The following is a 27,066-nucleotide window of genomic DNA, read 5'->3' as shown; positions in this document are numbered from 1 at the left end:
TACTTATTTTTAATTAAGTAGTTTCAGGCAAACTACTTACAGAAATGAATTACATTTCATATCAAAATGCAACTAGTTTTTAAATCAGCCTCTTTCCCTTCACTGTATTATATGCTACTATTTTTTCGCTCATCAAGTTCTAAACACAATCTATGAAAATAACTCCAAGATTTAGCCTATCTTTACCACCTTCAATTACAGAGCTACCTTATAGCTCATCTCCTTTAAGCTCCCTCAGATCACCTTCCTCGGGTCTTCAGCCTCATTTTCACTTATCCATTATTAGGATTCCAAAATAGACACAGCACAGGAAGATCAAATTTTAACCCTTCACTCTAATCAAATGCAGAAATAACTGCAAGCCTTCCCTTCGTGATAAAAATACCTTGTTTTCAATAATTCTTAAGTACTATGGCATATCTGACAGACAGAACATATTCATTAATCCAAAGACAGGTCTTCAAAATGTCTGCAACACCTTCCAAAGGATTCCAATTTATACCTGCTGGAGATACTTCATTAAATTTTAACAAGACTTAAATCCAGCAATATCTCAACATTTGTTTTTTAACTGCTTTCTCAAGCCCTTATTCCTGTGTCCACCCCCAAATATCAATAACCAGGTCCATGCGTAACACCTGGACGTATCTGTATTTTCTGCCACTTTTGGCCAGTGCTGAAAATCCTGGAGAGAATTTAGAAGTTATTATTTCCACGGCTCCTTAGAAATTACACTTCCATAACATCTCCAAAAAACTATTTTTTTTTTGGCTAATGCATAAAAAAATTCCCATGTTGGCATCTAATTCCAGCATCCCCACTAAAAGCGAGCGTAAGATATACATAGCAAGCAACACCACATCTTGGCTGCTTCCAGATGGCACACATGAATATTGTCATTACTCCCTAGCTGGGTTCAAGACAGAAAATTCCTGCATTTCTAAGAATATACCGGGCAAGGCAAACATCACCCCCTGTAACCAGTACACTCAAACCCTTCAGACAGGTGAAAACATTCCATTGTATTTCAAGAGACTAACAAGTCATAACATTCTACACCACCCCAATAAATGCAGTGGACAACTATTAGTACATTCAAACATTAATTCTTTTGTATTTAATACAAATGAATATTCTTACAAGATATTAATTGCAACAAACTCATTTTAGAAGGTCAGCTGTTAAAAAGAGGCCAAGATCTGATTTTTATGATCAAAAAATTATTTTTAAGTGTGTATTTCTATTCCAAGTCTAACCGTCTCTTTTCTCTCTACTCAGAAATCCTCTACTATTTTAATAAAAATGCAGTATTCTGCCTCAAAACCTATCTTTTAGTATCCATATTTTTATATTAGGAAGCCTTCCACAGTAATTTACGTCAATTGTTTTGGCATCTCAAGTAAAGGTACTGCTCATATCCAGCTCAAAGCTTTTAAAAACCTCTTAATGTTCTGCTCAACTACCAGTTGGCTCAAGTATCTATGGATTCTGCATATGTTTCTGTTTGGTGAAAAACAAATCCACACTCACAAAATCCCCAGCACACTGGACACCCTGTGAAGAAATAATAAATTGAGACACTATGTTAAATGTAAACACAGGGGCTTGGGGGTATTTTTGTTTTTTATCATGACCTTGGCTAATACTAGTTCCAACTTTATCAGTGGGGAGAAAAAAAAACATTTTGAATGGAGTATGTATTCTTTTTTCAGTCTGTACTTAAAGCAACCAAAAGACTCCCTTCAAAAAATGTCTACTTTATCTTCAGTCATATCCTTAAGAAACATTTCATTAATGCAAGAAAGCTGCTTTCAAGGTTTGTTTATTTATTTTTTGGCAACATAACCTGTAAAATCCTGTTAAAAAAAAAGACCCCATCTAAAATTCTGCCATGACCACAGGCTTGTGAGAGACTCCAAGGACAACTCACCTAAGGGTAATTAAACAACTGGAATGCCCAATTTCCCATCTCAACTTGCTCATAACAAAGCAGTGCTAAATGCAATTGCTGAGATAATACGGTGTGCCATATGGCTAAAACTGGATATTAAAATTGAGAATATCAATTACAAATCCACTAATGCTGAGAGCCAAAATCCATGGACAGTAAGAATTTAATCCAATTCAGTGCCTAGAACATGAGCTGAGCCTGGAGTAGAGGAGACAAATCTACCACTAGTTTCATGGAGCACAAACAACAAAGCCCAATTTTTTATTGCAGTAACTATAAAACCAGCTGAACCCAACACTTGCTTAACAACCCCAACCACAGCTCCAGGCCTGGTAGGAATCTACAAAAACAACAACAGTTTCAGATGAATTGGCATCTGGTTTTCCAGGAATTGAACTAATGCAACTAAGTTACTATTTAAGAAGCAGTTTAGCTGTTTTCCACATGACCAAATCGAAGCCTCCAAAGCAAAAGGAAGTTATACAGTGCAGCCAACATCTTGCTTCATTTAAGGAAAAGGCATCCTACAAACACAATATATATTTCTACTACAATTAAAGGGTCTTGAAATTGCATTAATTGAAGGGTTTTTTTATTCTAAGTAAACTAGTTTAATAGTTCAAGTTTTAAATTTTTAATAGCTATGCAGTGTTTCTTCTGGGATGATATTAAGAATAATGCTACACAAAATTCTATCCACTCCCTGATTATAGAGAACTTCATTGATTACTTACACAAGAATTCTCATTAAATCCAAATAGAAGCATCTCCACATTTCCATGAAGCACAGCGGTGTTTTAAAAAACGCTTCTGCTAAGGTTTCCTGTGGAATTTTAATTTACCATATTGTCAAAGATTTCATGCTAGGATGCCTGCTACATACTGACTTAGCAGCTGCAAGAACTCAACAAGGATAAACGTAATTAATCTTACCCAAAACAGAATCTCATTTCACTTTGCTCCTTTTTGATCCTGTACTAAAAGGCCGAAGTAGTAGTAAAAAAAAAAGCCAAATAATTTCAGGTTTAACAGGACATTAACATCAAATGGAACTAACAGTTTACTGGACAGTATTCTTAATTAAAAAAAAAAAAGAAGTTCTTGAAACACCAGAGGAGGAAAATGCACTCAGCTAATTTCAGCTTTTCTTTGGTTTTGGTGGTTTTTTTTGTTTTGTTTTGGTTTTTTTTGTTGTTGTTTTTAATTAAAAAAAAACCACCAGCACCAGAAGGCTCAACTGAAAATCAGCTCTGCTGCTTCCCAGCTTCCTTCTGCATCAGCTACAGCTGGGTTACTACAATAAACTAACAAACAACTGATTACACATTAAGTAATAGATAAACAGTACTAAAATATTTGAAATTATCTAAAGTTTGGAGGTCACTTGAATACATGAGACATAACAAGCATTTCTTATTTTTCTTGCTGGGAAGCGTATTGTTTTAAGCTTGAGTTCAGTATATCAAATATTAACCAAGCTATTTTATTTAGGCTACCAAAGTTAAGGAGTTTGGCACTATAGTGAAATACCACAGGAGTTACAAATCAAAACTCTATTTTTCTCAAAAGACACTAAAAAATACACGTAAAAGGCTTCAGGAATTTGTAATGTCATTTTGAAACAGACTACTCAGACACAGAGCTGTTTTAACATCCCCCAAGCCTTTCTGATTCTTGCCCATTAAAAGAACAGTTATCCAGAGGATGGCAGTAATTCTAGGTCAGCAGCAGTCTTAAACCCTCCACAAATTGTGAGTGTTCTGAAGCAGACAGAAGACTCTTTTGTGTCACAGAAAGACACCTGTATGCAAAGGCTCTCATCTGATGATTACCTGGCCAGCAGAGACCCACGGCCCAGCAGCCTTTGTATACCTGTGCTCTACATTTAAAAACCGGTTTTTAGCAACAGGCTTAATAAAAGTGAGGAAGATTTTGGTGGTGTTAAGCAGGTACTGCAAGGTAAAAGCGAAAATTGTGTCACCCCTTTATTCAGTTAAGAGCCTATGTGAACATTTCAATAAAACTATTTACTCCTCCCACCTATTTCCTATCTGGAGGAGCTCACAAAAATTAGGAAAAAAAACCACCACAGATTTCTCGCAGCAATCTTCCAAATGCTTCTCTTACCCCCACCCCAGAACAGAAGAAAGCAAAGAGAACGAGAAAGTAAATCTAAAACACAATTACGAAATAAGATCTACTTTGGCAAAGCTGGGGTGAGGAGGAGTTGAAAAATGAGAGCTGCCTTGCTGCAAACGCCATCTTGTTGCAGCTACTGGGCCCAGGCACAGAGAGATCCATTCATTCACAGCAAAAAGAAAATCAAACAGACACCCTGGCTAATCTGCAGCCACCAAAACAACTACACTATTATCACCCCTTCTTCTCCTCTCCTCAAGCACACAAAGGAGAGAAATAAAATCTCATCTATCACATTTAGGGACGATTTAGGTATTAACACATCATCTTCGTTTCCTCACACGTATTTCACATACACATCGACAGCATTTTGTCTTGATTCACATCCTCGTGTCCAGATCAGCTTAAAATATGGGATCAATTTCTCACGATTAGCTGCTGATATCCTACAGCAGGTAAACGTTTAATTTTTCGGTCTTAAATCACCTCTCCAAGTTGAGCCAACAATTCTCAAAAGCTGTTTCAATAATCACTTAAGCCTTACATTTACAGTCCTTTCCTCCTATTTCCTCCTGTGGAGACAATACATAATAACGTGGCAGTCGGCACATCCTAGAAAGGATGCCTGGTTTAAAACGAGTCCCAGCCATGACTTTGTTAAAGAAAAATGAAAAATCACATTCGTTAAAATTTCAGTTCATCTTCAGGAATGATAAATTGACATCTTACAACAACCTCTACATCATTCTGATTTTCTTCTGGACAAGATTTTTTTGTTAATAAAACGCCTCATCTCTTTCATATTTACACGCAAGGCTTTACACGTCTTCGTTCCCTACAAAGCTGTAGGATTAAAAATCCTACACTAAAATTCAATATTCCTCGTATGGATAAAAAAATAACGCTGAAATCCTTTTGATAAAAAGCTGGGAACTGAAGCATTTCCAAGGAGAAAACTCCATCTTTTTATTGTAGCAAACACCCTCCATGATCTTCATTATCGCTGCTACGGGCACACAAAAATATGCAGCACCGTAATACATGGGGGAACAAATATGCGGTTTGAATCCATCCTCTGTTCCGGTTCTAACGAGAACAAAACCTTCCCTACCCCTCCCTCGCCCAGCATGATCCCCATCTGCGAGCCCTCGGCTGGCTGGGGGTGCTGGAAGCAGCCTTACCCTGTTTGTCTCACCCCCGGCTCCTCTTTAATCAGTTTTCCACCATTACAGCAGCCACACTACTGGTTTGGGTTTTTGTTTTTTTTTTCCTTTGAATCTCTCTCAAAATAGTCCCTCTGCCGGCTGGATCGCTCGGGATACTCGCCTTTTGTGGCTTAAGACAAAACCCCAAAACCGTCTAGCAAAGACCACTACAGCATAATTATAATTAAAAATGGAACCCCGCAAGATCCGAGGTCTCCTCCCTTTTCGCCTGGAAGCCTCCGAGAGGGAATCAGTCCCACCCCCACCTTTTTCCCCTCCTCCTCCAGCTACAAACACACTTCTTTTTTAGGGGAAGCTGGAGCCCCAGGAGGTGGGAAGCGCGGGGGTGGGGGGGGGGGGGGCTATTTCCAACCCCGCCATACCGAGGGTCTCCGAGAAGGGAGGCGATGAGGAGGGGGCGGCCCGGGAGGCCCCCAGTGCAGCGGCGGAAGGGGAGGACAGGGGAGGAAAGGAGAGGGAAAAGAGAAGTGCGGCAGGAGGAGGAAGCGCGGGGGAGGGGAAGGAGCGAGGCTGAGGGGGAGCCGAGGGAAGATGGCCCCGGGGTGGGGCCGGCCAGGACTCGGCGGGAGGGAAACGCGTTCTGAGGGACCCCGGCCCTCCCCGCACCCCTCACACGATTACCTGCCCTCCCGGCCGCTGCTCATGAACCGGGCCGGTCCGTCCGCCGCCCGCGGTCCTGCCCGCGTCCCGCCGGCCTGGGGAGGGAAGGGGGGCGGAGGAGGAGGAGGAGCAGGGGAGCCGCCCGCGCTGCGCCCGGTGGGTCCCGGGGAAGGCGGCAGTGCCGAGCGGGAAGGAGGGATCCGCGGGGGAGGGGGTATCGTTGGGTCTGGGCTCCTCCTCAGCCCGCTCAGCTCCCCGCAGCCATCGAGCAGCGACAGCCTGGGCGCGGTGAACCTCCCTCCTTCCCTTCCTCCCTCCGCCCCGCCCGTGCTGCCCGCCCGGGAAACCCCGGCTCGGCTCCCACCCCGCCCCAGCCGTCCGCCCCGCCGCTCCCCGCCGACCCTCACCGGAGGGTCCGCCGCCCCGCCCTGGCGCCGCACAGCCCCCGCCCCCGCAAGCCTCACCGGAGGCTCCGCCGCCTCCACCGGGCACCCGCCCAGCGCGGCCGGGAGGGAGGGAAGGAGGGCGGCGCGCGCTCCCGGGTGCCTCGCGGTGCGCGTTCCCGCGCGGGCAACGCCCTTCGCCCCCTTACGCTGGCGACGGCCGCGCGCTTGCCGCCTCCCGCCCTCTTCCCTCGGCGAACAAAGGGCGAAGGCGGGTGGCCGTCCCGCCAGCCCTGCAGGCTGAAAACAAGTCTGAAAGAGCCGCATGGGAATAAAAAGACATGAAACTGAACCGACAAATGGTGTTTAAGCTCAGGGCTGGGAGAAGCAGAGCCTCCGCACCACGTTAAATGGGAGCGCTCCGGGCTGCAGACGAGGAAAGAGGCCACAGGCCTTAAAATGCTGCTCACAAGAGGCTTGCAATCAATAAATACCTCTGTATCTAGGAGCTGGGCCTGGTTAGTCTGGAAAGGGAAGACTGAGGAGGGATTTCATTAACGAATAAAAATTTTTCCCAAGGCGTGTCAGAGGATGGTGCTAGACTCCTCAACGATGCCCAGCGACAGGACGAGGTGCAATGACTGTAAACTAAACCAAGAGTTCTGCCTCAACATGAGGAAGAGCTGCTTTCCATGAGGGTAGCAGGGAGCAGCTGCACAAGGAAGGCATGGAGTCTCCCTTTCTAGAGCCATCCCAAATTCATTTCCACACTATTCCTATTTCATCTGCTCCAGGTGACTACTTTAGCCAGGGTGATCCGCAGAGGGCCCTTCCACCCCTAACAAATCTGTGATTCTTCTGTGATCTTTCCCTCAGGAACTTGACAAGTAGCAATTGTGTAGCTTAGAACTTCTTTTTTCCAGCTTTACTTAAAAAGGTACTCAGACAGGCAAAGTTTCCAGAGCATTCTTTTCATATTCTCCTCACAGCATCCATGACTGCTCTGGAAGCATTTGCACGAAAGAGAAAGTAGAGGAAAAAAATAGTAAGCATAGAAATTGCAATTGCTGTCTTGCAGACGGGACCTCACATAAACCAGGCAGGAGAGATATTACCAAAATGGAATCATTTTCCACTAGAACTCATATACTGAAACCGTAATTAATATTGAAAAGTAAGTAGAGATACAGTATTGCATCACTTTCCTTCTATCACAGGTCTAAGTCTGGGGGTTTTCCCAGTATTTGTGTATACCCGGCTAAATTGTGAGATTACTTGGCATCCGAAGTAGGTTTATAGTAAAACAACCCACAGCGTTATAGACAATTTTCAATTAAAACCTATCCAGCACAAATACATTGTAATAAAATAACCAAAAGACAAAACAACAAAAAACAACAACACAAAAGGTTAAAGAGGGAAATATTTTTTCTGCAAACACTTCCCTAGAATTTAAACTGAAGTGTTCCCTTCTGTAACGCTTTCTGAAGGGAGGTATGGTTACCTTTAATTAGTAAAAGAAAGAGCAGGTTTGCCAACTAAACTGTAGGAAAGTGGATTGGCTATTATTCCGGCTGTCTGTTATGAAAAACTACTAGATCCTGGTGTGGTTAAGGCTTTGATTTATAATAATCAAGTGTTTGTTTTTAAGTAACTTTTATGATGCACTAAAGCTTTAATTCATCATCTTGAGATTTACAAATAACAAAATAAGGAATTTACTGAAATTAGAATAAATTATTCTTGAATTACTGTCCCAAATTGCTAATATTCTTTCCAGTAACCATCAGGAAATTTCTGTTCTACCCCTGAAATGTGGACAGGAATTATCCTATTAAAATCTCATCACACTGTATGCACATGGGGATGTCAGTGTTCTTGAGGCTAGAGATTCATCCAGCATCCCCATCTGGAAAATACTGATTAAATCTAAGTGCTTAAGAAACACCACAAGTTTATTAGGTATTTGCAAAGTTGCCTACAGATTTCAAAAACAGTTACACACAATATTTTAGTCATTAAATTTAAGTGAGATTTATAGTAGGCAAGTTGCATTTTTTTTATTATTATTTTTCATTTTTTAGTTAAAGATTGCTTCTAGGCTTAGCAGAGATTAAAATATCCTTTTGGGAATACACCATTTATGTGGAAAAGAATGACCACTTAATACATTAGGCAAAAAAAAAGGTACTAAACATAGAGGATTTAAAAAAAAAAATAAAGAAAATTCATTGTTTTAAAAGGAAAATTCTCAATCTTGTGAGGTTTTGTGGAAAATTTTCAGCTAGCAGTGGATCATACAGAAAAAATCTGTAGTGAAAAAAATAATTGAGATTGATAACAAATAGAAAATCACATTTTGCTTCTTTGAGAAAATAGCTGCATTGAGTTTTTTTATTTGACTAGAACAGTTGCAGTGTGAATTAATTATATAATAAATTACATAATTATATCATTATAAACCAATGCATGCTTTTTTCCCATTGCACATTCTTATCATACAGATCCTGCTTTTCCTCCTTAGATTTCTCTTACATGATTTTACCAGTGGTGCAATTCTAATAACTAAACATGGTTTGGGTTTGTTTTTTTTTAAATAAAATACACATTCAGATCTTATCCTCTCCTAGGAATCTCTATTTTGTTCCTTGCATTCTAATTTTTATGCATTCTCTGTTTCATGAGAGCTAAAGGGAATTTGTGTCCACAGGTCTGTGCTCTGCCAAGTGTTCAAATTCATGGAATTTGGGTAAGGAAACTGGATCAGTCAGAAGTATTTATGGCACATTTACACACAGCCAATGCTTTCACCGCACCTATTCTTTTGTAAAAATACAACTGTTGCAATAGTTCCTGTTTCTGACGCAGTGACTTAATTATATATTATTCTTCAGTGAGAAGTTTGATTGATGTACAGTTACACTGCTATTATGGGGAGGGATCCTGAGGATTGAGAATGGTTGTTTACAGAGGGGAGGTTGTTCCAGGTGGGGTGGGTGGGCTTTGGTTTGGTTTGTAAATCTCACTTGACAAAGTTTTGCTGCATTTTAAAACCTGTCAGAAGAATCCTACATTGCTGTGTGCCACAATGTGGTTTATTCTGCTGTCCTTGTAGAATCCTGTGCTGGAAGCTGCTGTATAGGCATTTTCTTATCTTTTTAAATTTCTTTTTAATTTTTAATCTTAATTTTTCACGAGATCCATGAACTGCCATAGTTTGTACTGTTCACTGGATGAATGCACAAGTCACCAGAATTAAGTGGACTTACCAGATATAAGTTCATCTGTTTCTATACACTGCAAAAATACTGTTTGTAGCTAAAAGTTTAGCTGAAAATACCTGTGAATACTTGAAGATCTGGTATAGATAATTAATAAACCCAATTTTAATGTTATTTTGTTAGTCCACTTTGAAGTTAAAGTTTTGGTCCTGGGTTAGAGCTACAGAAAACCTCTCTGTAGAAAGGTTGCTCCACAATTCTTCATTGCAAAATTTCTTTCACCTTTTTCTCAATCAGCTGACATTAACCCCTTTGTAGGGAGCATCCTGAGTTAGGTGAAGCTTTGGGCAGTTTCACTTCTTAAAGTAATTAAATTTTTCATACAAATACCACTGTTATAATCAAAATTTACATGCTACCTGAGTGAAAATACTGCATGATTCTTATGGTAAATCAAGATGCTCCTGGTCTCTGAAACAATAACTGTTATCAAACAGGTATAAATTATACTTTCTACAAAAGAGTGAAAAATCAGCACTTCTCAAAATTGCAAAGCTCCTCAGATGGTATAAGAATACTGCTTAAGTAATAACTATGTTTTGCCTCCTTTCTTTTTAACCTCAGGTATGTATTTTTAATAGACTAGCTCAAAACTCCACCTCATATTCCAGAATCACGCCATTTCCCATCCCATAACATTTTGTCTGCCTTTGTATCCTTTGATTCTGTGAACCCTGGAGAGAGCCAAGGAGACACTCACAAGATTTTGAAGTTCTCCATTTGGTCCCTAAAGCAAAGCAGAACTCTCATTTCTCCTGACATTGCATCAAAATTAAAAGAAGCCTATACAATGTCTAAACTTCAGCTGTGCTTCAATCCTGAGTCTATTCAGAACTCTTTTTTTTTTTTTTTACCATTGTTTTATTTTTAAAAACCTTATTCAGAGCAGTTCCAACCTGCTGTTATATGCCATTTCTTTAACAATTGGATGACAATCATCACTGCTGCCTTCTGAGGAAGGACCCAGGTAGCCGAATATCAAGATCATTCATTAGAGAAAATAAATAAGTGAAAGCAAACTGGGTAGAAATCCTCAGTGGGGCCAGGCAGAGCAAAAAGTAGGAGTAGCTCAGTCTCCTTAGTTACATTCTGCATTCTCACAGTTTCTTTCAGTTTCCCTATTATTATGGAACAAAAGAGTTATTTTAAACACTTCTGAGAACATGGCTTAAAATTAGCAAAACTGTGTTAGTCTTCAGAGAATATGATTGACAAGGTTTTAATGCTAGGGGAAGTGGTTCTGAGAGTCTTCGTGTCAGTTAGGAAAGTCCATACACCTGAGTTTATAACTAATACAGTCGTGAAAGATGTTCCTGAATTCCTTCCTTATGATGAGGATCAGGATGGTTTATGTGTAAAATGGCTTCAAGGACAGTTGATTCAGAATTGTTGAGAGACTTTGGAAGTCACTTCAAAATCCTTTGGAAAAATCCATTGCTGTGTAAGTGAAGTAGCAGAGTTTTAGTGAAGGCCCAGAGCTTTCCTGGATGTGTTCCTGGGAATGTTGTCATCATGTCTGTTGTATGACTGTCTTTGAATATTTCGTCCTGAGCAGAGGCAGAATTGGAACAGGACACACTGGGCTCCATGTCCTTAAAAAGGCATTATCTCTAGTTCTTCTTTCTCACAAATTCTAGTTTTGTTTTCTCAAAAATTATGGTTGGAGGTGCTTTCATTTCTAGGGAAAAATCTTGCTTCTATTCCTTTGTGACCCTTTTAAAAAACTCAGTGCCACAGGTATCTCTGACTTCAACAATAATATAAATTTATTCCTAGTTCCTATGTTTGGCAGAATTTGAAGCATTTTCCAAAGCCAAAAAATATCAATGCTGTTGTCTTAGACATAGGAAGGTGATGCAGAATGATGTGAAATTATTTAGACACCAACACCCAGCACTTTAGGGAAAGAAGGGAGATGGAATGTTGGGGTTGCTTGAACCTAGATCTACTGTTCCTCACAGTCAACACCAGATTTTATACTGTGATACAATTCTACAGTGTGACATAAATACAGAATTTTGTAATCTATGTGGATACTTGTTTGACAAAACACAAAACTTCTCTGCTGGGAGAGCTCTGTTCTGAACTTTTCTGTTATTTCATCTTCCAACCTTGAAACATAAACAGGTGTCTCAAGGTTGGTCTGAGCATGCTTATGCACTTAACAAACACCAATTCTCCTCTTTTTCATTCTATTTATACAAATCCATCACGAGAGAGCCAGAAGAATAGCTTTGAGTGTTTTTTTCCTACAATCAGTTTTGTATCAGAGCTCTTTTCCATGTGCTGGAGATTATTCTGGCTTTCCTTTGTACTTAGGTATTTATTGTGAGTTTACATTTTTGCTGTACCTTTAAACTTGCAAGCAGTAGCTTGGCTTTTAAAAGTCCTTTGTTGCTCTTGGAAAATAATAGCAACAGAAGGAATTGTTATACTCATCTTAGAAATCAGATTCTGCACTGTGTGTTTACACACATCTATGAGCACACCCAACCAATTGCACGTATGCAGGTCTTCCTTTAAGTAGATAACATTTGGATTGCATGAATACTGATCAAGGAGTTTGAGTGAAAGCTTAAAGCCTCATATTTCCCCACTGAAAGCCTCATATTTCCCCATTTAAAGGGACTTTCCTCTAGGGGTTTGTTGATCAATGAACAGAAAAACAACTGGGACCCAGGAGATGACGGGAGTTTAGAATCCACAGAGAGAATTCAGCCTAGCTACTAAACTTTCCATGATGTCAGACACACTAGACCTGTGGTGAAGTTTGAAATACCTTCAAAGACAAGAAAGAATTTGCTCACCTTGCTGTGTGTCAGATTCCCATGGAGCTTCCTTCCCATTCTTCCATCTTTGACAGAGCAGTCTGGGAAAGTGGGCACAGGTGTGTATCCTAGGGGAAGCTGCCACCAAACAATTCTCTCAAAGAGCCTGACCTGCAGCCGAAGGAGAGCTTCAGTGCTGCTGCTGCTGATTCCAGAATTCAGAAAACAAAAATTCAGTTACAAAACAAAAATATTCATGGTCAGGGGACTTGTACCACGGTCCTTGGACAATCCTTGTGAAGTGAAACAAACCCTGATTGCCACAGAGAAGAGGGACAAGGTATGCTTGGAAAGTTCAGGACACATTAATTGAATTGCAGTAGGTAATGAAATGAGTAGGTTCAGTGATGGTTACATCCCATACTCCAAAAATAAGTATTTATTTGGGAAAATATACTGGGACCAAGCAAAACACAGTTCAGTTGCTGCTCAGAATGAAAGAACTTGCAGCCAAGCTCTACTGTGCTATCTCTGAAATTCATGTCCTTCAAGTGCAGGGCTGGGCTGGATTCTAAATTTACAAAAAAGAGAACTTTCTTGTGACCTCTGGGATCTCTTACAGTAAATATCCCAAATCTCAAACCATTTGTCAGCAATTCTGTGAAACCCTTCCTTGGGAGGACCCATTACAAAGAATATGCTTATAAAATTCATGTTTTCAAGCAGCAAAGCAAAACTTATGTAAAGTGTAGCATCTCTCAAGCCACTGCTCAAGGGAACTGACAAAGTACAAACAGCCAACACAGTCAGATTTTCAGAGGCTGAATGAATGTTTTAGTAAATAAACAGCATGTGAAATTTAGTTTTTATACAAAGACAATTACATATAGTGGAAAAAAAATAAGCCCCTCTACATGTATATTTTTGCTTAGTCAAGCCAAAATATTTACTGAAGAAATAATTTTGATGGCAAATATTTTTATAAACCTTAAAACACAAACAAGTTTGGATTAAGAAGTTCCAAAGAGTCAAGAAATACATTAAAAAATAGATACTCAAAGTAACATAAACTCCCCCCCTTTCCCCAACGATAACATTATCATGAACAAACACAAAACGAGGAAGAAAACCCATAAAAACCCAGTGTCCTTTAAAAATCTTTAACTTTTCACTCACTGAACAATCCAGTTTCAGAACTGAGAATAAAATGTACTTGTAGGTGATTATTGTGTGTTGAGATGTGATGCTTGATTAAAGGCATTTTTACTCAAGAACAGTCACAGCTGGAAAACAGCTTTTATATTACACCAGGAACAACATGAAGTGCTCATTTGTCACCTCCAAAAGCTAAGCACCAGAGCCGCAGTGTTGCCAATGTGTGTTGGGGTGGAGTTGTGCTCTTCCATTTCTGGTGGTGTTATGTCAATGCCATAAAACAGAAAGGCCATTGCGCTTTTGTGATTTCTGCCACAGTGGTGCCAGTAGGGATTTGAATCAGAAATATTTTTTTTCATTTTGCAAATTTTGCATTTGCAGCAGAAAAATCTGGATTTCAGGTTAGGGGTCCCAGACTGCAAGTAACTTAAATTCCCCACTAACTTCAGCTTGGGAACATCCTAGAAAAGATCTAGCATTATCTATGTACTATTCAGCACTTAACTAAAACAGAAAAAAAGACAATTTTGAGTAAATGGACATATGGTGGGATTTTGAACCTCTTAGATTACTGGCTAGTATTTCAAAGAATAGTTTTGTTTCCTTTGAATTTAATATTTAAAATAATAATTGAATGGTTTCAATTCTTCGAATTTCCACCTTTTATTTATTTTTCCCCTATGGATTATGGGCTACCATCATAGCATATCTACAAATAATTTAGTTTGTAAGGGGTTCAAAACAAATACCTTAGAGAAAAAACAAACGTTGAAAAACAGTTCATATAAGTACCACCTTCCAGTATGAGAATATAATACATAATACCCAAATGTACTTCTTACTATTTAAAACATGTTTAGAGTTTCATTTATTTTTATGATCAGATGAGTCAATTTCAAATTTTTCATCTCCCCATAGTTCCATATTGGGGTTTAAATCCTTGTAACAAATGTAATACGAATAAAGATGAATGACATTGTCAGTACTTTTAATAAAACCTCTTTCCGCTGCCAAAATTAATGTTGGAGTCAAAGCTAAAAGCACTCTGTGGTTTCCTAATATGCACCAGTCAGCAGAAATGCATCCAGAGACATCATCCCCCTTTGGCATTTGTAATTGATGCTACTCCTATTTATTATTTATTAATCTCTCACTTTGAGCATCTGGATGTGACTAAAACTAATGACTCTTTTTCTATTTTCTTCTATGAAGTAGCAGGTGACTGGTGGATTTTAAGCCCTTCGTGCTGCCCAGACCAACCCACTGCAATGACACTGAGGTGACTCCCCTGTCTGTGCTTTCCAATCGTGGCATTTTTCCAGCCCGACGGGAGGCTGGGCGTTTGGGAACACGTGTCTCCTGGGAAGGCTGGCAGAGAGGAGCCAAGGGCAGTGTTCCACTCTGTCTGCATGGGCTGCCTGAAGTTATTTCTGTGCTGGCTGAGCCTATGCTACAGCTAAATCCAGGTCTGTGTATTTCTGTCTGGCAGTGAGAGGGGAGGGGGGTCTTGGGAACAGAGACTCAATGAAGGGGGGTAGCAGAGCTGCCTCCTCTGTTCCCAGTCCTACTGCCTATAACAGTCCGTGCTGGGGCTGTCCTGAAGGGGCTGAGCCATGCAGGTGCTGTCCTCTCTCACTGCACTCTGGGTAGCTCCTCCAGCTGCGCTGTGAAAATTACTGGAGCAGGTGCTGCTTCTGTTCCTTCCCCAGTATAGCACGTTCTATTCAGGAGAGGGGCTGGAATAACCTCTGCCTGGTGGAGCTTAGTCACACTCTGCAAGCACAGCCTGCTGGCTTTGTTAGACCTGGAGAGAATTCCTGTAGGGAATACATGCACTGTGCACTGGCAGCCACACATCCCAGAGAGCCGCACAGGCAGTTTCCAGAACTGGAAGCATCATGAGCTGCATCAGTGCCTTGCTGTACTTCAGTTTAGCCCTGGTGAGTGCCCCAGTCCACAGCATTTTGTTTCTGGGATGCTGGTGAGGATCTCTGCACACAGATCCACACAGATCGTACTCATAAAGACATAGCTCAGAGGTCTCTAATGTTGTGCCATGCTCAGACATTGCCATTCTCCCAGAAAACTTCACATCAAGTTCCAGTTGTAATGCTGTTCACATTTTTCCTGTTTTAGTTTGAGGCTCAAACTGGACAATTGAACTGCCTCAGCCTTGGCCTGAAGTCTAGCAGGCTGTTTTTAAAGGACACCAAAGCCTAGAGAAAAATCTAGAAAGTGAAATTAACCTGTTAAAATTAGTGATAGTTTAGGCATTGACTGGGTCCAATCCTGCTTTTGCACAGTTTTTCTTACTTTGTAATTGTAGCAAAGTTACATGATGGTCAAATTCTCTTCCTTTGATGCTCACTGTCATCAGTAAGTTTGACTGTGGAAATGGTTTGAATGTCACTAAGAATGTCACCCTTGTTGATCATGTTTGCTGAGGAACTGGGCGCAGCTTCACGTGCAGGTACCAAACACAGCTCAGCACTTGAGGATATTTTGGGATTAGGTGTTGTCACCAAGAACCACTGGTCTGTGCTGCCTCACTTGAACACTTGAACTGAAGGTGATGGCCATAAACTCACACTGCTCTGCAATCCTGAGAGTTTTCAATTGCACTGGCAAGGCCAAAGTAAGTTCCCTGCTGTTCTGCATATATATATGAGATGGAGGAAGGAATTCTGGAGAGGAAGATGAACTTCCTGTGCCAGAGATTTTATACTGGAGCCTTCCCTGAATTCAAGGCAATGCAGCCACAGCTTTAGATGCGAATCACTAGAACTCAGACATGCAGATTTGAAGAAAGACCCCTCTACATCAACACCTGTGTTTTGGGGCTCATGTCATAAAGAACAATCTGACTGATTTTTGGACATAGCAGTTGCCTCTTCCATCCCCCACCCCATCCCCAGATGGATGAGAAGCTCCCTTTAGTTTAATTTTTCCGAATGTTGTTTCAGACTCAAATAAGCCAGTGTGGGCATCAGGATTAACCACAGGTTCACGGGTAAGTGGCTGCACAGAGTTACAAAAGGGAAGAGGGACCAAGGAGCCTGAAAGGAGCAGGCCTGATCACAAAAATGGGAGGAAAAAGGGCTGTATGTGACAGCCATCAGTGGATTAGACATGTGTACACACTTGTACTTTTATGATTTATAATTATAAATGGATGAAGAAGTCACCAAACTAATTCCATAGATGCTCAAATTATCCTTATCCTGATTTTGTTGTGCTAATTACAGTAACGTGTGTTACCTGGAATCTTGCACATTGATTAAAGCCCGGAGATTCTGGGGTATAGGCTTTGTACGTAAAATAGTGGGATGTGTTAAGAAATCAAGAGGTAGGAATCAATGAGAATTTCATTACTGTTATTCTGGCATAGCACTGAGCAATGGGTTTGCAGTATCTCTAGCTAGTTCACTTAAGATTTTACATCAATAACCATTTTGATTGAAACCTGGAGGAGCAAGCTCTGATGAAATATGGTTTTCTTGTTGGTGACAATGGTGACAAAATAAACTAGAGAAAGGGAAAGCTCCCTTCTCTGGCCTGGAAAAACATTGTTCCTTGTGCTCTTTTTTTAATCCAGGCAATTTCCTCTGCTTCTAAAGCATGGTCTCCCAAGGAGGGGTATTTCTGTAGCACCTTCCACCCCAAAGCCCCGTGCAAAGCATGAGGAAGGTTGAATTTAGTTTTCCTGCTTTCCAGCAGTTTATCCAATTCTGGTTAAACAGTTCGTGTAGAACGGAGGAGAGAGGGGAGATTTATCTTCCTCTGATTTCACCTTGGCACTCCCCTTCCCGTGGGGCCATGCCACAGTGGCCACACTGAGGTGGCAGCTGTCACATGCTTGTGGTGCTCCCTGGCTGTGGGAGATAATGCTATAGCAGTGCCAGCCCTGCAATCACCCTGTGCCCAGGTAGCACCGCTGCCAGCCAGGGCAGAGGTACAGGGACAGGCATCCATGGGGGCTTCACACTCTGCTTTCTGCAGCTCTTCATTCCACAGGCAGGAGAAATCCAGTAAATAGCACACTGCAGTTCAGGGAAAAGATGGAGTTAAATATCTGGATGATTAAGGCATTGAAGCATCTGACGTGTGAGGGAAGGATGAGCAAGCTGGGAGTCTTTGGCCCCTGGATGAGGTGGTACAGGGGGAATCTAATAAATGTGTATAAATGTGTATAAATACCTGGGGGGAAAGTATAAAGAAGACAGAGGCAGACTTTTTTCACTGGGCACCAGATTACACAGTAAGAAGCAGTAGGAACAATCCCAAATACAATTCCACTTCAACATTCCAAAAAGCTATTTTCACTGTAAGAGGGGTCAGACAGTAGAACAGGTTGCCCAGATGGGCAGTGAGATCTGCATCCCTGGAGAATTCAGAGCTACTGTAGGGGAGGCAAGCTGCTCTGGCTGACCCTAGTGAGCAGCAGGAGATGTGTAAAGGTCCCTTCCAACCTCTGGATCCTAGAACTGTTTACCAGTGGAAAATAGTGGCAGAGATTTTGAAACTCATTTAGATTCCCAATGATATCTGTGGTAGAGCTTGAGTCTGTCACACTCCAGGATATTTCTTGATTGAGGGATAACCTTACTCATTATCACCGATTTTTTTCTCATTATTACAGTGGAAAATAACCGAACATACACTTTTTTATTTCCCAGATGGCCCAAGTCATTTGAATTTCAGTATTTTATAGCAGGTACTGTGGGCCTTTTATCAAGAGGGAAAAGTGTTTCTATATGCGAAATATGTGAAGAATAAAAGCATACCACGGTTTTTTCCCCCCAAATAATCGCACTAAATGTAATTGCCGCTGAGTGTGTTGGCCTTTCATTCAGCCCAGCTGACCTTCACCGGGGCCGCTCCGGCTCACTTCCCCCATCTGCTGGGAGCAGGCAGCTCAGCCAAGGGCGGAAGAAACGCTCTCCAAACACACACGGGGTGTTTATTTTTATGGCTGTCTGCTTTGCCGGCTAATCACAGTTCTATTTCCTAAGCCCATCTGGAGTGACCTTATGTGGGGGCCGGGCAGCTTCTCCCACCTTCAGCACAGCGGTCCAGGCTTCTCTGACAGCTGCCTGGCAGGGTTTTTGGGGAAAGAAACATTTCCAGCCCCATGGAGCTGAACAAGCCTTGCCTATTTCTTTCAGCATCTTCCCCTAGTTAGGAATGTTGTGATGAGGCACCTGAAGTCCAGGGGCCGTTTCTAAATCTTACACTTTGCCCAAGTTTCTTCTCCCGATTCGCCCCTTAAGAGGGGGAAGGAGTGGGGAGGTTTCTTCCTGCACTTCACGTCTCACACGAAGTTCATCATGCTCTGACTGTACCTGTATTTCAATGTGACAGCACAACCCACGCTCAGTGTGTTCATCCTCCAAACTCTATGCAAGAAAAGGCAGTGCTACAGCCCCTGTTCTACAGACCAGTGTCATGTGGGAAGTCTGTGGCAGAAAAGTCGCCAAGCTGGGTTTCCCAGCTCAGTACTTGGACTTCGGGACTTCACTTCGTCATTTGTGGAAGGAAGTAGTTTATGCCATAAACTCCTATCATGGAAAGAGAGAATAAAAAATGCACAAATAAGAGCTCGACATCAGGCTCTTCTCCTTTGTTTCCTTTTTGAGCTACTTGGGAAAGCAGGGTAAAAAACTTAGTAAAAATGAAGATTTTTAATGAAGATTCAGGTTTGCAGATTTATTTCTAGGTTTGAAATAGAAATTTATTTTCTCCTTTCTCCAAGTGCCCAAGGTGAACTTTGTTATTTTAACAAAAGAAATGAAATATCTTTGAAAGTCTGCATTCTTTTCTACAGGCCTCTTTTTCCTTCCAGTAAAATAAAGAGAGCAGCTCTGGCATTTATATTCTAAATTTTAACTGACCGGAACAAAATGTTTTCCCAGCAGTGTGGGTCTGCACCTAAGCCTTATTTGTGCATTGTGTTTGACCTTAGGATGTAGAATTTCATAAAACATTTATTGTCTTCTCCAGTTTTTAGAGCACAATTCCCCCATGATACTTTGTTTTCATTGTCTGCTCTGAAAAGGATTCCAAGGCTTCTCTTGCAGTTTGAATTTTAACTGTGGGTGAAGGAAAGAACCTTTGCTACTTGCACCAAAATTAGTCAGTGTCTCCCTAAGCAAAAAGAGTTCTAACAGGTAAAGAGGATTAGGATCAGAACCAGGAGACAGCCAAGAGTATGAAGAGTGGTTGAGGCAGAGACATTTTCTTCCATAAATGAGCAGGTTTTGCACGTGTCCAAGTGTCCCACTCATCCATACCAGCAGCAGCAGTGATCTTTTTCCCTCAAAAACTGCAGCTGATAAAGAAAAAATGCAGTTAGAAAACAAAGCAGCCAAACCTGAGCTATTTAGGCTAGTGAGGCAGACAAAGGCAACTGTGAGGCAGACAAAGAAATTACTTTTCTCATTTTTCCTGTATCCAGACCCCACTGATGCCTCAGTCTGGATGCTGCAGGTTTGCCACTAAATACTCTCCAAAGATTATAATGCATCAATTATCAAAGCCATTCTAGAGGTACCACTCTACTTATATTGTTAACAAGCTTGGCTATAAGGGGATTTGCAGCCTGAATTTCATGACAGAGCCAAGGTATAATTTGCTCTGGGTTATAAAGCCCATTAATTTTTCAGGAAATTTACTTCCACGGCTGTGTTTTCTTTCTGAGCACAAGTCCTCATGCTGAGTGCATGTGTGTGAGAGGAGAGAAAGTGATGGAGGCTCCAACCTCAGCAGTCCATCTCCCCAGCACAGACTCTTTCAGACAGCCAGCAAAGAACAGAAGAAAATAACTGACAAAATGATCATTTTGAACAAATGAGAGAAGAAAAATTGCATGCTGAACAGTGCCAAACTGAGGACCAAATATAAATCACAATTAAAAATGCACTTTGGGTAATTACAGAGAGGGGCTTTTCCCTTAGAGATGTCACAAAGCTTGTGTGTATATAATCAGACTTGAATAGACCTAGCGATGGTGAAAACCACCAGACTGACAAATCAGAATTCTTAGATCCTGCATCAGGTCAAACCTATAATCTCCCCCCTGGTCTTCTTTTTAAACCTGGTTTCTTCTGGGAGCAAGGCTTTGGAATCACAAACTCTAAATCCATGCCCTGCTTCCCCTCCTTCCACTCTGCATACCCAACTAATAACTTCTGAATCCACTGGCCAATTTCAAGCAAAGCGATAGAGAACTGTAGGTTTCAAAAATGTGAAGTTCTAACTGTTCCATGAACCAGGAGCTGTGTAGAGATGAGGGATCTCTTCAACCCTCCATTGCAAGAACTCCAGCATGGGGGTCGCCCTTAGCAGGCTCTGGAGAAGGCCAGTCACAAGAAAGACCTTAATAATTTCCTAACTGTGAAGGTTACACTGAAAGCTGAGCTGGTTTTGGTGTGCAGGGGGAAGTCTGTTCTGAGGGCTGATTGGGGCTGAGTTGCTGTTAACAATTTCTGAATTCATGAACTACGTTACAAGGCCTGGGCAAACACAAGACTTTTCCTTAGGTGCTAGAAAGGAAAGAGCAGATTATGCCCTTATTCCTAGTATGCACAGGCATTTGGGGTTTTCTTGGGCTTTTGCATCTCCTGTGAGCAAACAGAACAGACCTGTCAGTTTGGCAGGTCCCGTGCCAGGCGCTGCCGAGGCACAGAGGGCAGGGAATTGGAACGGTGCGATGGCTCCCCGTGCTCCTGCAGCCAGCTCGATCCCTTCCCCGCCGGTGCCGATGATGATCCTTTGCACACAGCGAGAAGTGAGGGGCTGCCCTCTTGTGTCAGTCACAATTCTTTCATTCGCCTGGCTTTGAATTCCCATCTCTATTTGTCAGTGAGTGCTCAACCATTTCCCTCCAACACAAATTCCTTCTTTGGAAGGGCAGAGGCTTCTTTCTGAGTACTGTGGAAAAGTTCAATAAATAAAAATACGTTTACTGTATTTATGACTTGGAGACATCCAGGAGGAGGCATATATTGCCCTTCCAGCCAGAGACATCCAAATAGTTACCCTGGTTTATGCCCATCTTCCATCTTGACACAGATAAAGAAAGCAGAGGAAAGAATAAAACAGGAGAATTATAATGAAGGATGACAGAGAGGAAACAAGAGAAGCAGATTTGTTATACCAGTCAACCCTCATAGTACGTTACATGCAAGTTAAATATAGAAGCGACCCTCTCCTGGGGAGTCAGACTCATGGACAGCTCACACACGACTCTGCAGCAGCATCTTGGGCCTGTGTCTGGCAGAGATCTTCATTTTTCAATCATTAGTGCTCATTCCCAGGGCAGTTCTTGCAGTAATGGTTGTCAGAGAATAACAGTCTTCTAAAAGCTGTGCAGGCTTTTGTGCCCACCACTTCTACTGCCTGTTAATGACAGACACCTAAATTTATGCTTTATTCACTGGGCTCTCAGGCTTTACTTGCTGCTCTTACCCAGAGCACTGAGCCACCCTGTCAATTGCTCATGTTCTTAAAGCAGCCAGATTAGCACCTTGCTGAAGTGGATTCAAAGAAAATCACTGCTCAGGAGTGGACAAAATTTGGACTATTTGGAATATGGAGGGGCAAGGGAAAGAGCTGGCATTAAAAACCCTGCCTCTGGAGCCCATATTTTTGTCTGGGCTGCGACTGCTGTAATCAGCTCCAAGTTCCCAGCTCTAAAATAATGCTCAGCAGTTATCCCTCTATCAGTACTGCACAAAGAACCATCCCTAAGAGTAATTTCTTTGAACTTTTTCCCAGCATGTACTGTGGTATTTGTATCTCTAACTTACTCTGGATGGCTCAGCACAAGCATGTTTTGTGTCACCCTGCTCATTCCTGAGCTTGTCCATGTTCTGAACTGGTAAAAGCTGTCAGGAACCCATGATTTTTCTTCCCTGTGCTGTCTTAGACCCTGACACCTAAGCAGATAGCAAAATATCTTTGAAATATTTGATGAATATTTGAAACACATCAGTAGTACCTAACCATGTGTGCAAGTGTCTCTTTGGAATTAATGTGTACTTTATCTGATAAAAATAAATAGCAAAGGGAACCCACCCACAAGGCAACATATCTTGGAAATAGAAATGGAAAGATTTACAGAACCTCAAAAACAATCCCTTGGGGTCTCATGACCACCACTACCACCACATAAGTGTCGTGTCACATCTGTCTCACTCCCTGTGAAAAAGCAACTCCCTCCACACTCTCCTGTCCTGGCATCTTTCTGCTCCTTGAGGAACATGAACTATTGTGCATCACTTTGTCCTCAGCAGTTTCCTGGGCAGTTGATGTTCTCAAAAGAAGAGAAACTACAGAGGCTATTCAGTGTCACTTGCTGGGATTCCCCCTTCAATTCCAGCTTGGGAAACTTCTGTTCTAGAACAACAACTTCCTGTTTGTACTGTTCTGAGTGTGTATTCCCAAGGTGGCAAAATTCTCCTGACCTTTTTTATTGCTGGACACAAGGAACAATTTTTTTTATCAGATGAACATACATTCACATCCCACTTTTACAGGCATTTTTAAACTGCTGCTCTTTTACCTCATTTCATATCCATGAAGAAGCTTTACCAGGGGATTACAGCAGTTACAGAAAACATTTCTTCTGACAAATATTACAAGGGCATGAAAAGAAACATCTTTCTATCATAACCTACTAATAAACCCAAACTCTTCACATCTTCTTTAACTCTTACTGTCCTTCCCTTACTTTACTCCCTGTCTGAACTGAGTCAGACTTGTGGCTGTTCTTTTCTGGCATCTTCTGAATCTTCTGACTTTGTCTGTGTTGCTGGATCTCTATTGATTGTGTCAGGTGGGGACTGGCTGAGATTCAGCCCACCTGGTGTCACCTGTTCAGGGATGTCATTAAGTTTCTGGTTTGTCCATGCCACTTGCTTTCCCATTTGAACAGCTTCATCATAGGAAGGTGGCAGGTCCATAGCATAGAGGCTGTAAGCTGGAGGGGACACAGTGTTCTTTTCCATATCCACAAATACCGAGGGAATCTGGACACTTGGAGGGTACTGCCATGAGCTATATGCTGTGAAGAAAAAGAAATAAAAATAAAAATTAAACACCTGTATGGGACACTGATATATAAAGGGCTAATCCTGCTTTTTTTTTTTCCCCAGGAAATTACAGACTTTTGTGTTTTCAGAAAAAAAACACTGTATAGTAAAGCTGTCCATATAGAATCAGTAGAATCAATCCTGGTCTTCAGTGTCACTCACTGTCACCCACTGTCACCCTGATCCCTCCCTTCACCTCTCGTGCCCACCCTGTGGAGCTGGAAGTTGTTCCAGGAGCTCACTGGGAATTCCCATTCCTGCAGGGACTGGACACAACTCCAGGCACAGGCTGAGGAGCAATGCTCCTCAGGCGATTCCCAGGACACTCACAGGTCACTGTGCTGTGGGCAGTGCTGTCACTGTCAAGGCCAATCACTGTCAAGTCACAAGGGTGCCGAGGGAAGGTCTCCACTGGAAGCCTCTTCTTCCGGCAGCAGAATTTGATGCAGCTCACTGAGACCCCACAGAGCAGGAGCAGGAACACTGTCAGCAAGATCAACCTGAAAGAGGGGGGAAAACACCATCATTCCATTGCTTATGTTTTACTTCTTCTAAACCAGAATATAATTTCACTCCAAATGGTTGGAAGACAGGCCCAGCCTCCTTTATTTAGTTCTGAATGGGTGCTGGATCCTGGATTAGAAAGTTGGATCACAAACAATCACAAGCTGAAGAACTACGGCATATCAGCACAACCCATTCTGGTTCACAGGTGCTGTAACATTTCACTATTTTGGATTATATTCACCATCAGTGCAGGGAGAATGGCTCTGCTTTCCACAGCAAGAGAGGATTTGTACTTGGAGGGAAATGCAAGCAGGAACTTCCACAAGTCTAAGGCTTCTCTTTATAAATTAGCATGGACATTATATTATATTAAATTATATTTAGGCTTTGAAAACTCAATTCTATCTCTACCTATTGCTTAAGGCAGTTTATAATTTAACAATTTAAAATGTACCTAGACAGATATACCTGTGTGTCAGGTTTTCCTCTCTGCTGAAACTACACCTTCCCACCCCTCAGTTTCTCAAGCCCTCTCAATCTATTTTACAGTTACCTGTGTCTTTTTAAACAGTTCTGTGTATCAACCAAAATTGCTCCAGATTGAAGGAGGTAGAAGTAACCAACTCCTTCTGTGTGCTATCACCAAAGTCAATATATGGAAAGAATGCAAACTGTGAACACAATGTCAGGGCAGCTATAACACGTGTGAGGTAGGTGATGAATCCTGCTATGAATACTCTCTCTCTTATCCCAGTTTCCCCCTTTCAGCAGGCCATGCTCAGGCCTGTGCTTGCTGGAGCTCCGAGGGGCAGCTCTGCAGAGGGTGACAGTCCCTGTGCTGCAGAAGGGAGTGAGCCGAGGATGAGGCAGGACCACATCCCAGCAAATCCCTGCAGAAGCTGCCCTGTGCAAAGAGCCAATGGCCAGCAATGCTCTGGCTATTTAGGAAGAACAAACAAGCCCTTGAGTTCAACTCCAGTGCACTCAGAAGGGAAAGATGACACAGCCCTGGGTGAATGCTGGTCCCCACCTGACACCCAATCTACACTGTCCAGTCCATTCCTCTGGCAGCTCTCAGAAAACAGAGAAACCCTTCCCTGATCTTACCCGAGAGAAACATTTCCATTGCTTTCTCCAAGTACTGCTCATAAAAACTTGCAAATAGTTCTGGGTTAGGAAGATTAAAAGCCAACCTACCAGACATACCACAGGCTTGTCCAATCAGACATGTTCTGAGGGCATCTGTGAAAGAAGGCAGATGATTTAAATAGCGCATGTATGACAGGGAATGCACTTCCCTGGGGTAGAGAAGGGAAAGCACTCAGTAAGAGTATGAAGCAAAACTACTTTAGATTGTTCCTCATGGTTGAAACCATTACTCCAGATAAGAACATGCAAATAATCTCACTGTAAAAGTTGCTTCTGAATCAATAAATGTTTTTATTGAGTGGTGCTCTACTCTTGCTTGGGAGACAGAATGACTCATGCAGGATTCCCAAAAAAACCAAATTAGCGTTATTTAAAGATAACTGAGATGAGGTGCCTCATACCAGAGGCATGTCTAAAAATGCCGGTCTAGACAATTGCCCGTGTCCCCCAGATATTTTAAAGTTCTTTTTCCATAGCTCAAATACAGCCAGAAATGGATTTTTCCAGCTCAAGTGCAGTAAAAAAGGAGAAGAACAGCTCCTGTGACATTTCAGGAGCATGGCTGCCATAGCAGGGTTGTGTGTACTGAACCTCCTGCAATGGATTTCCTGTAGAATAGCAATGATTCTGACCACAGGAGAGCATCTGCAAACTGCTCAGAAGTGACACTTTGGAGTCTTCTTGGGAGAGAACCATTCACCTCAGTTCACAGAGCATGGGCATCCAAGTGAAATTTAAAAGTTGCTGACTGTCTTAGAGATCAAAAAAGAAGTTTTAAGGGATGGCCATCAACAAGTCACCGTTCTGGTGTGGGGATATCACTTGGTCACGGTGGGAAAGGTGTGGGAACAGGCAGTGGTTACTCACCGGGAAGAGTTCTCACAGTTGTTCCCCAGAACAGAGCGATGCCTAGGAAAGGAGGAAACGCGGGATTGGATCAGCAGGTGGCCAAAGGAGAAGCACCTCGTCTCCCTGCTGCATGTGCCCGGGAGGCTCCAGGGTGCGGGCGACCGGCCGTGAGCGCCACGGACCCCACGGGGAGCCACCGCCGCCGCTTCAAGGACACGCGGCCGGCGCTGAAAGGGGACACCGAGCCCTGGGGACAGCCCGTGCTGGGCAGCGCAATAAATAACCTGCACCATCCCGGAAGGGGGCAGAGCCTCTGCGGGGCAGAGCACGGCCGGACTGGTAGGACCGCCCCGCCCGGGCCCCGCGGCCCCAGTCCCTCCCCCCGCCCGCGGGAGTGGTGTGGTCCGGGCAGGGCACAGCTGCCCGGCTGCCTCCGGAGTGCCCCTCTCCCAGCCAATGCCCCTGCCCCAGCCCCTGCCCATCCCAGCCCCAGCCCCTGTTCCAGCCCCAGCCCGTGCCTCAGCCCGTGCCTCAGCCCCTCCCCCAGCCCCTGCCCGTCCCTGCCCCTGCCACGGCGGGGCCGCAGGGAGGGAATACAGCGGAGAGAGCTCGACTTGCAGAGATTTCCCTGGAGCGATTCCGGACTGCGCGCGATGCTCTTACCAGAACAGAACCCATCAGGTGTGCAGCTGCTGGGCACCCCCGTGAGCCTCTGCTGGGTCAGAGGGACTTGAAGGAGAAATAAAGAAATGAGAAACCTGGTATGAAATATATGAGTCAGAAACAAAAGTTTAGAAGAGCAGATAATTTATCTTTCTAAAAACAGTCTTGTTAACTTGAAACACGACTGAAAAGGTATTGACAGCTCTTTAAGATCGGTGGTGTGCTCCGAGCTATTTAACTGTGTCGAACATTTCAAATGTAGAAATTCCTTGTCTCCACCCATGAGCCTTTTGTTGTATTCTCC

At 42.6% G+C, this 27,066-nt stretch overlaps 2 protein-coding genes across 10 annotated transcripts in view; both read right to left on the bottom strand.

The window, feature by feature from the left end:
- Positions 1 to 6,414, bottom strand: part of GNB1 (G protein subunit beta 1) — a 34,336-nt gene extending 27,922 nt beyond the window's left edge. For 5 of the 9 annotated variants that reach the window (XM_088066426.1, XM_014259188.2, XM_014259189.2 and 2 more), the window contains exon 1: positions 5,938 to 6,263. The gene's annotated coding sequence lies outside the window, so the exon portion shown is untranslated. Of the gene's footprint in view, positions 1 to 5,937; positions 6,265 to 6,380 lie in introns of those variants that run through there. The other 4 variants (XM_088066423.1, XM_088066429.1, XM_088066425.1 and 1 more) reach the window with 4 other exon arrangements.
- A 16,543-nt stretch (positions 6,415 to 22,957) lies between these two features.
- TMEM52 (transmembrane protein 52) lies at positions 22,958 to 26,352 on the bottom strand. Its single transcript, XM_005530412.3, is given in 5 exon segments — positions 22,958 to 23,258; positions 23,260 to 23,566; positions 23,925 to 24,094; positions 25,299 to 25,343; positions 26,118 to 26,352. Coding segments are annotated over 4 exon segments (552 nt in total). The 5' UTR covers positions 25,331 to 25,343; positions 26,118 to 26,352; the 3' UTR covers positions 22,958 to 23,215.
- Between the last annotated feature and the right edge of the window lie 714 nt (positions 26,353 to 27,066).

The sequence above is a fragment of the Pseudopodoces humilis genome, chromosome 24 (assembly GCF_049639895.1).
Source record: "Pseudopodoces humilis isolate 2021_Gansu_Grassland_sample_001 chromosome 24, ASM4963989v1, whole genome shotgun sequence".
Classification (NCBI taxonomy): Eukaryota; Metazoa; Chordata; class Aves; order Passeriformes; family Paridae; genus Pseudopodoces; species Pseudopodoces humilis.
Note: the sequence above shows the minus strand (reverse complement) of the source record. Positions and strands in the feature narration are given on the sequence as shown.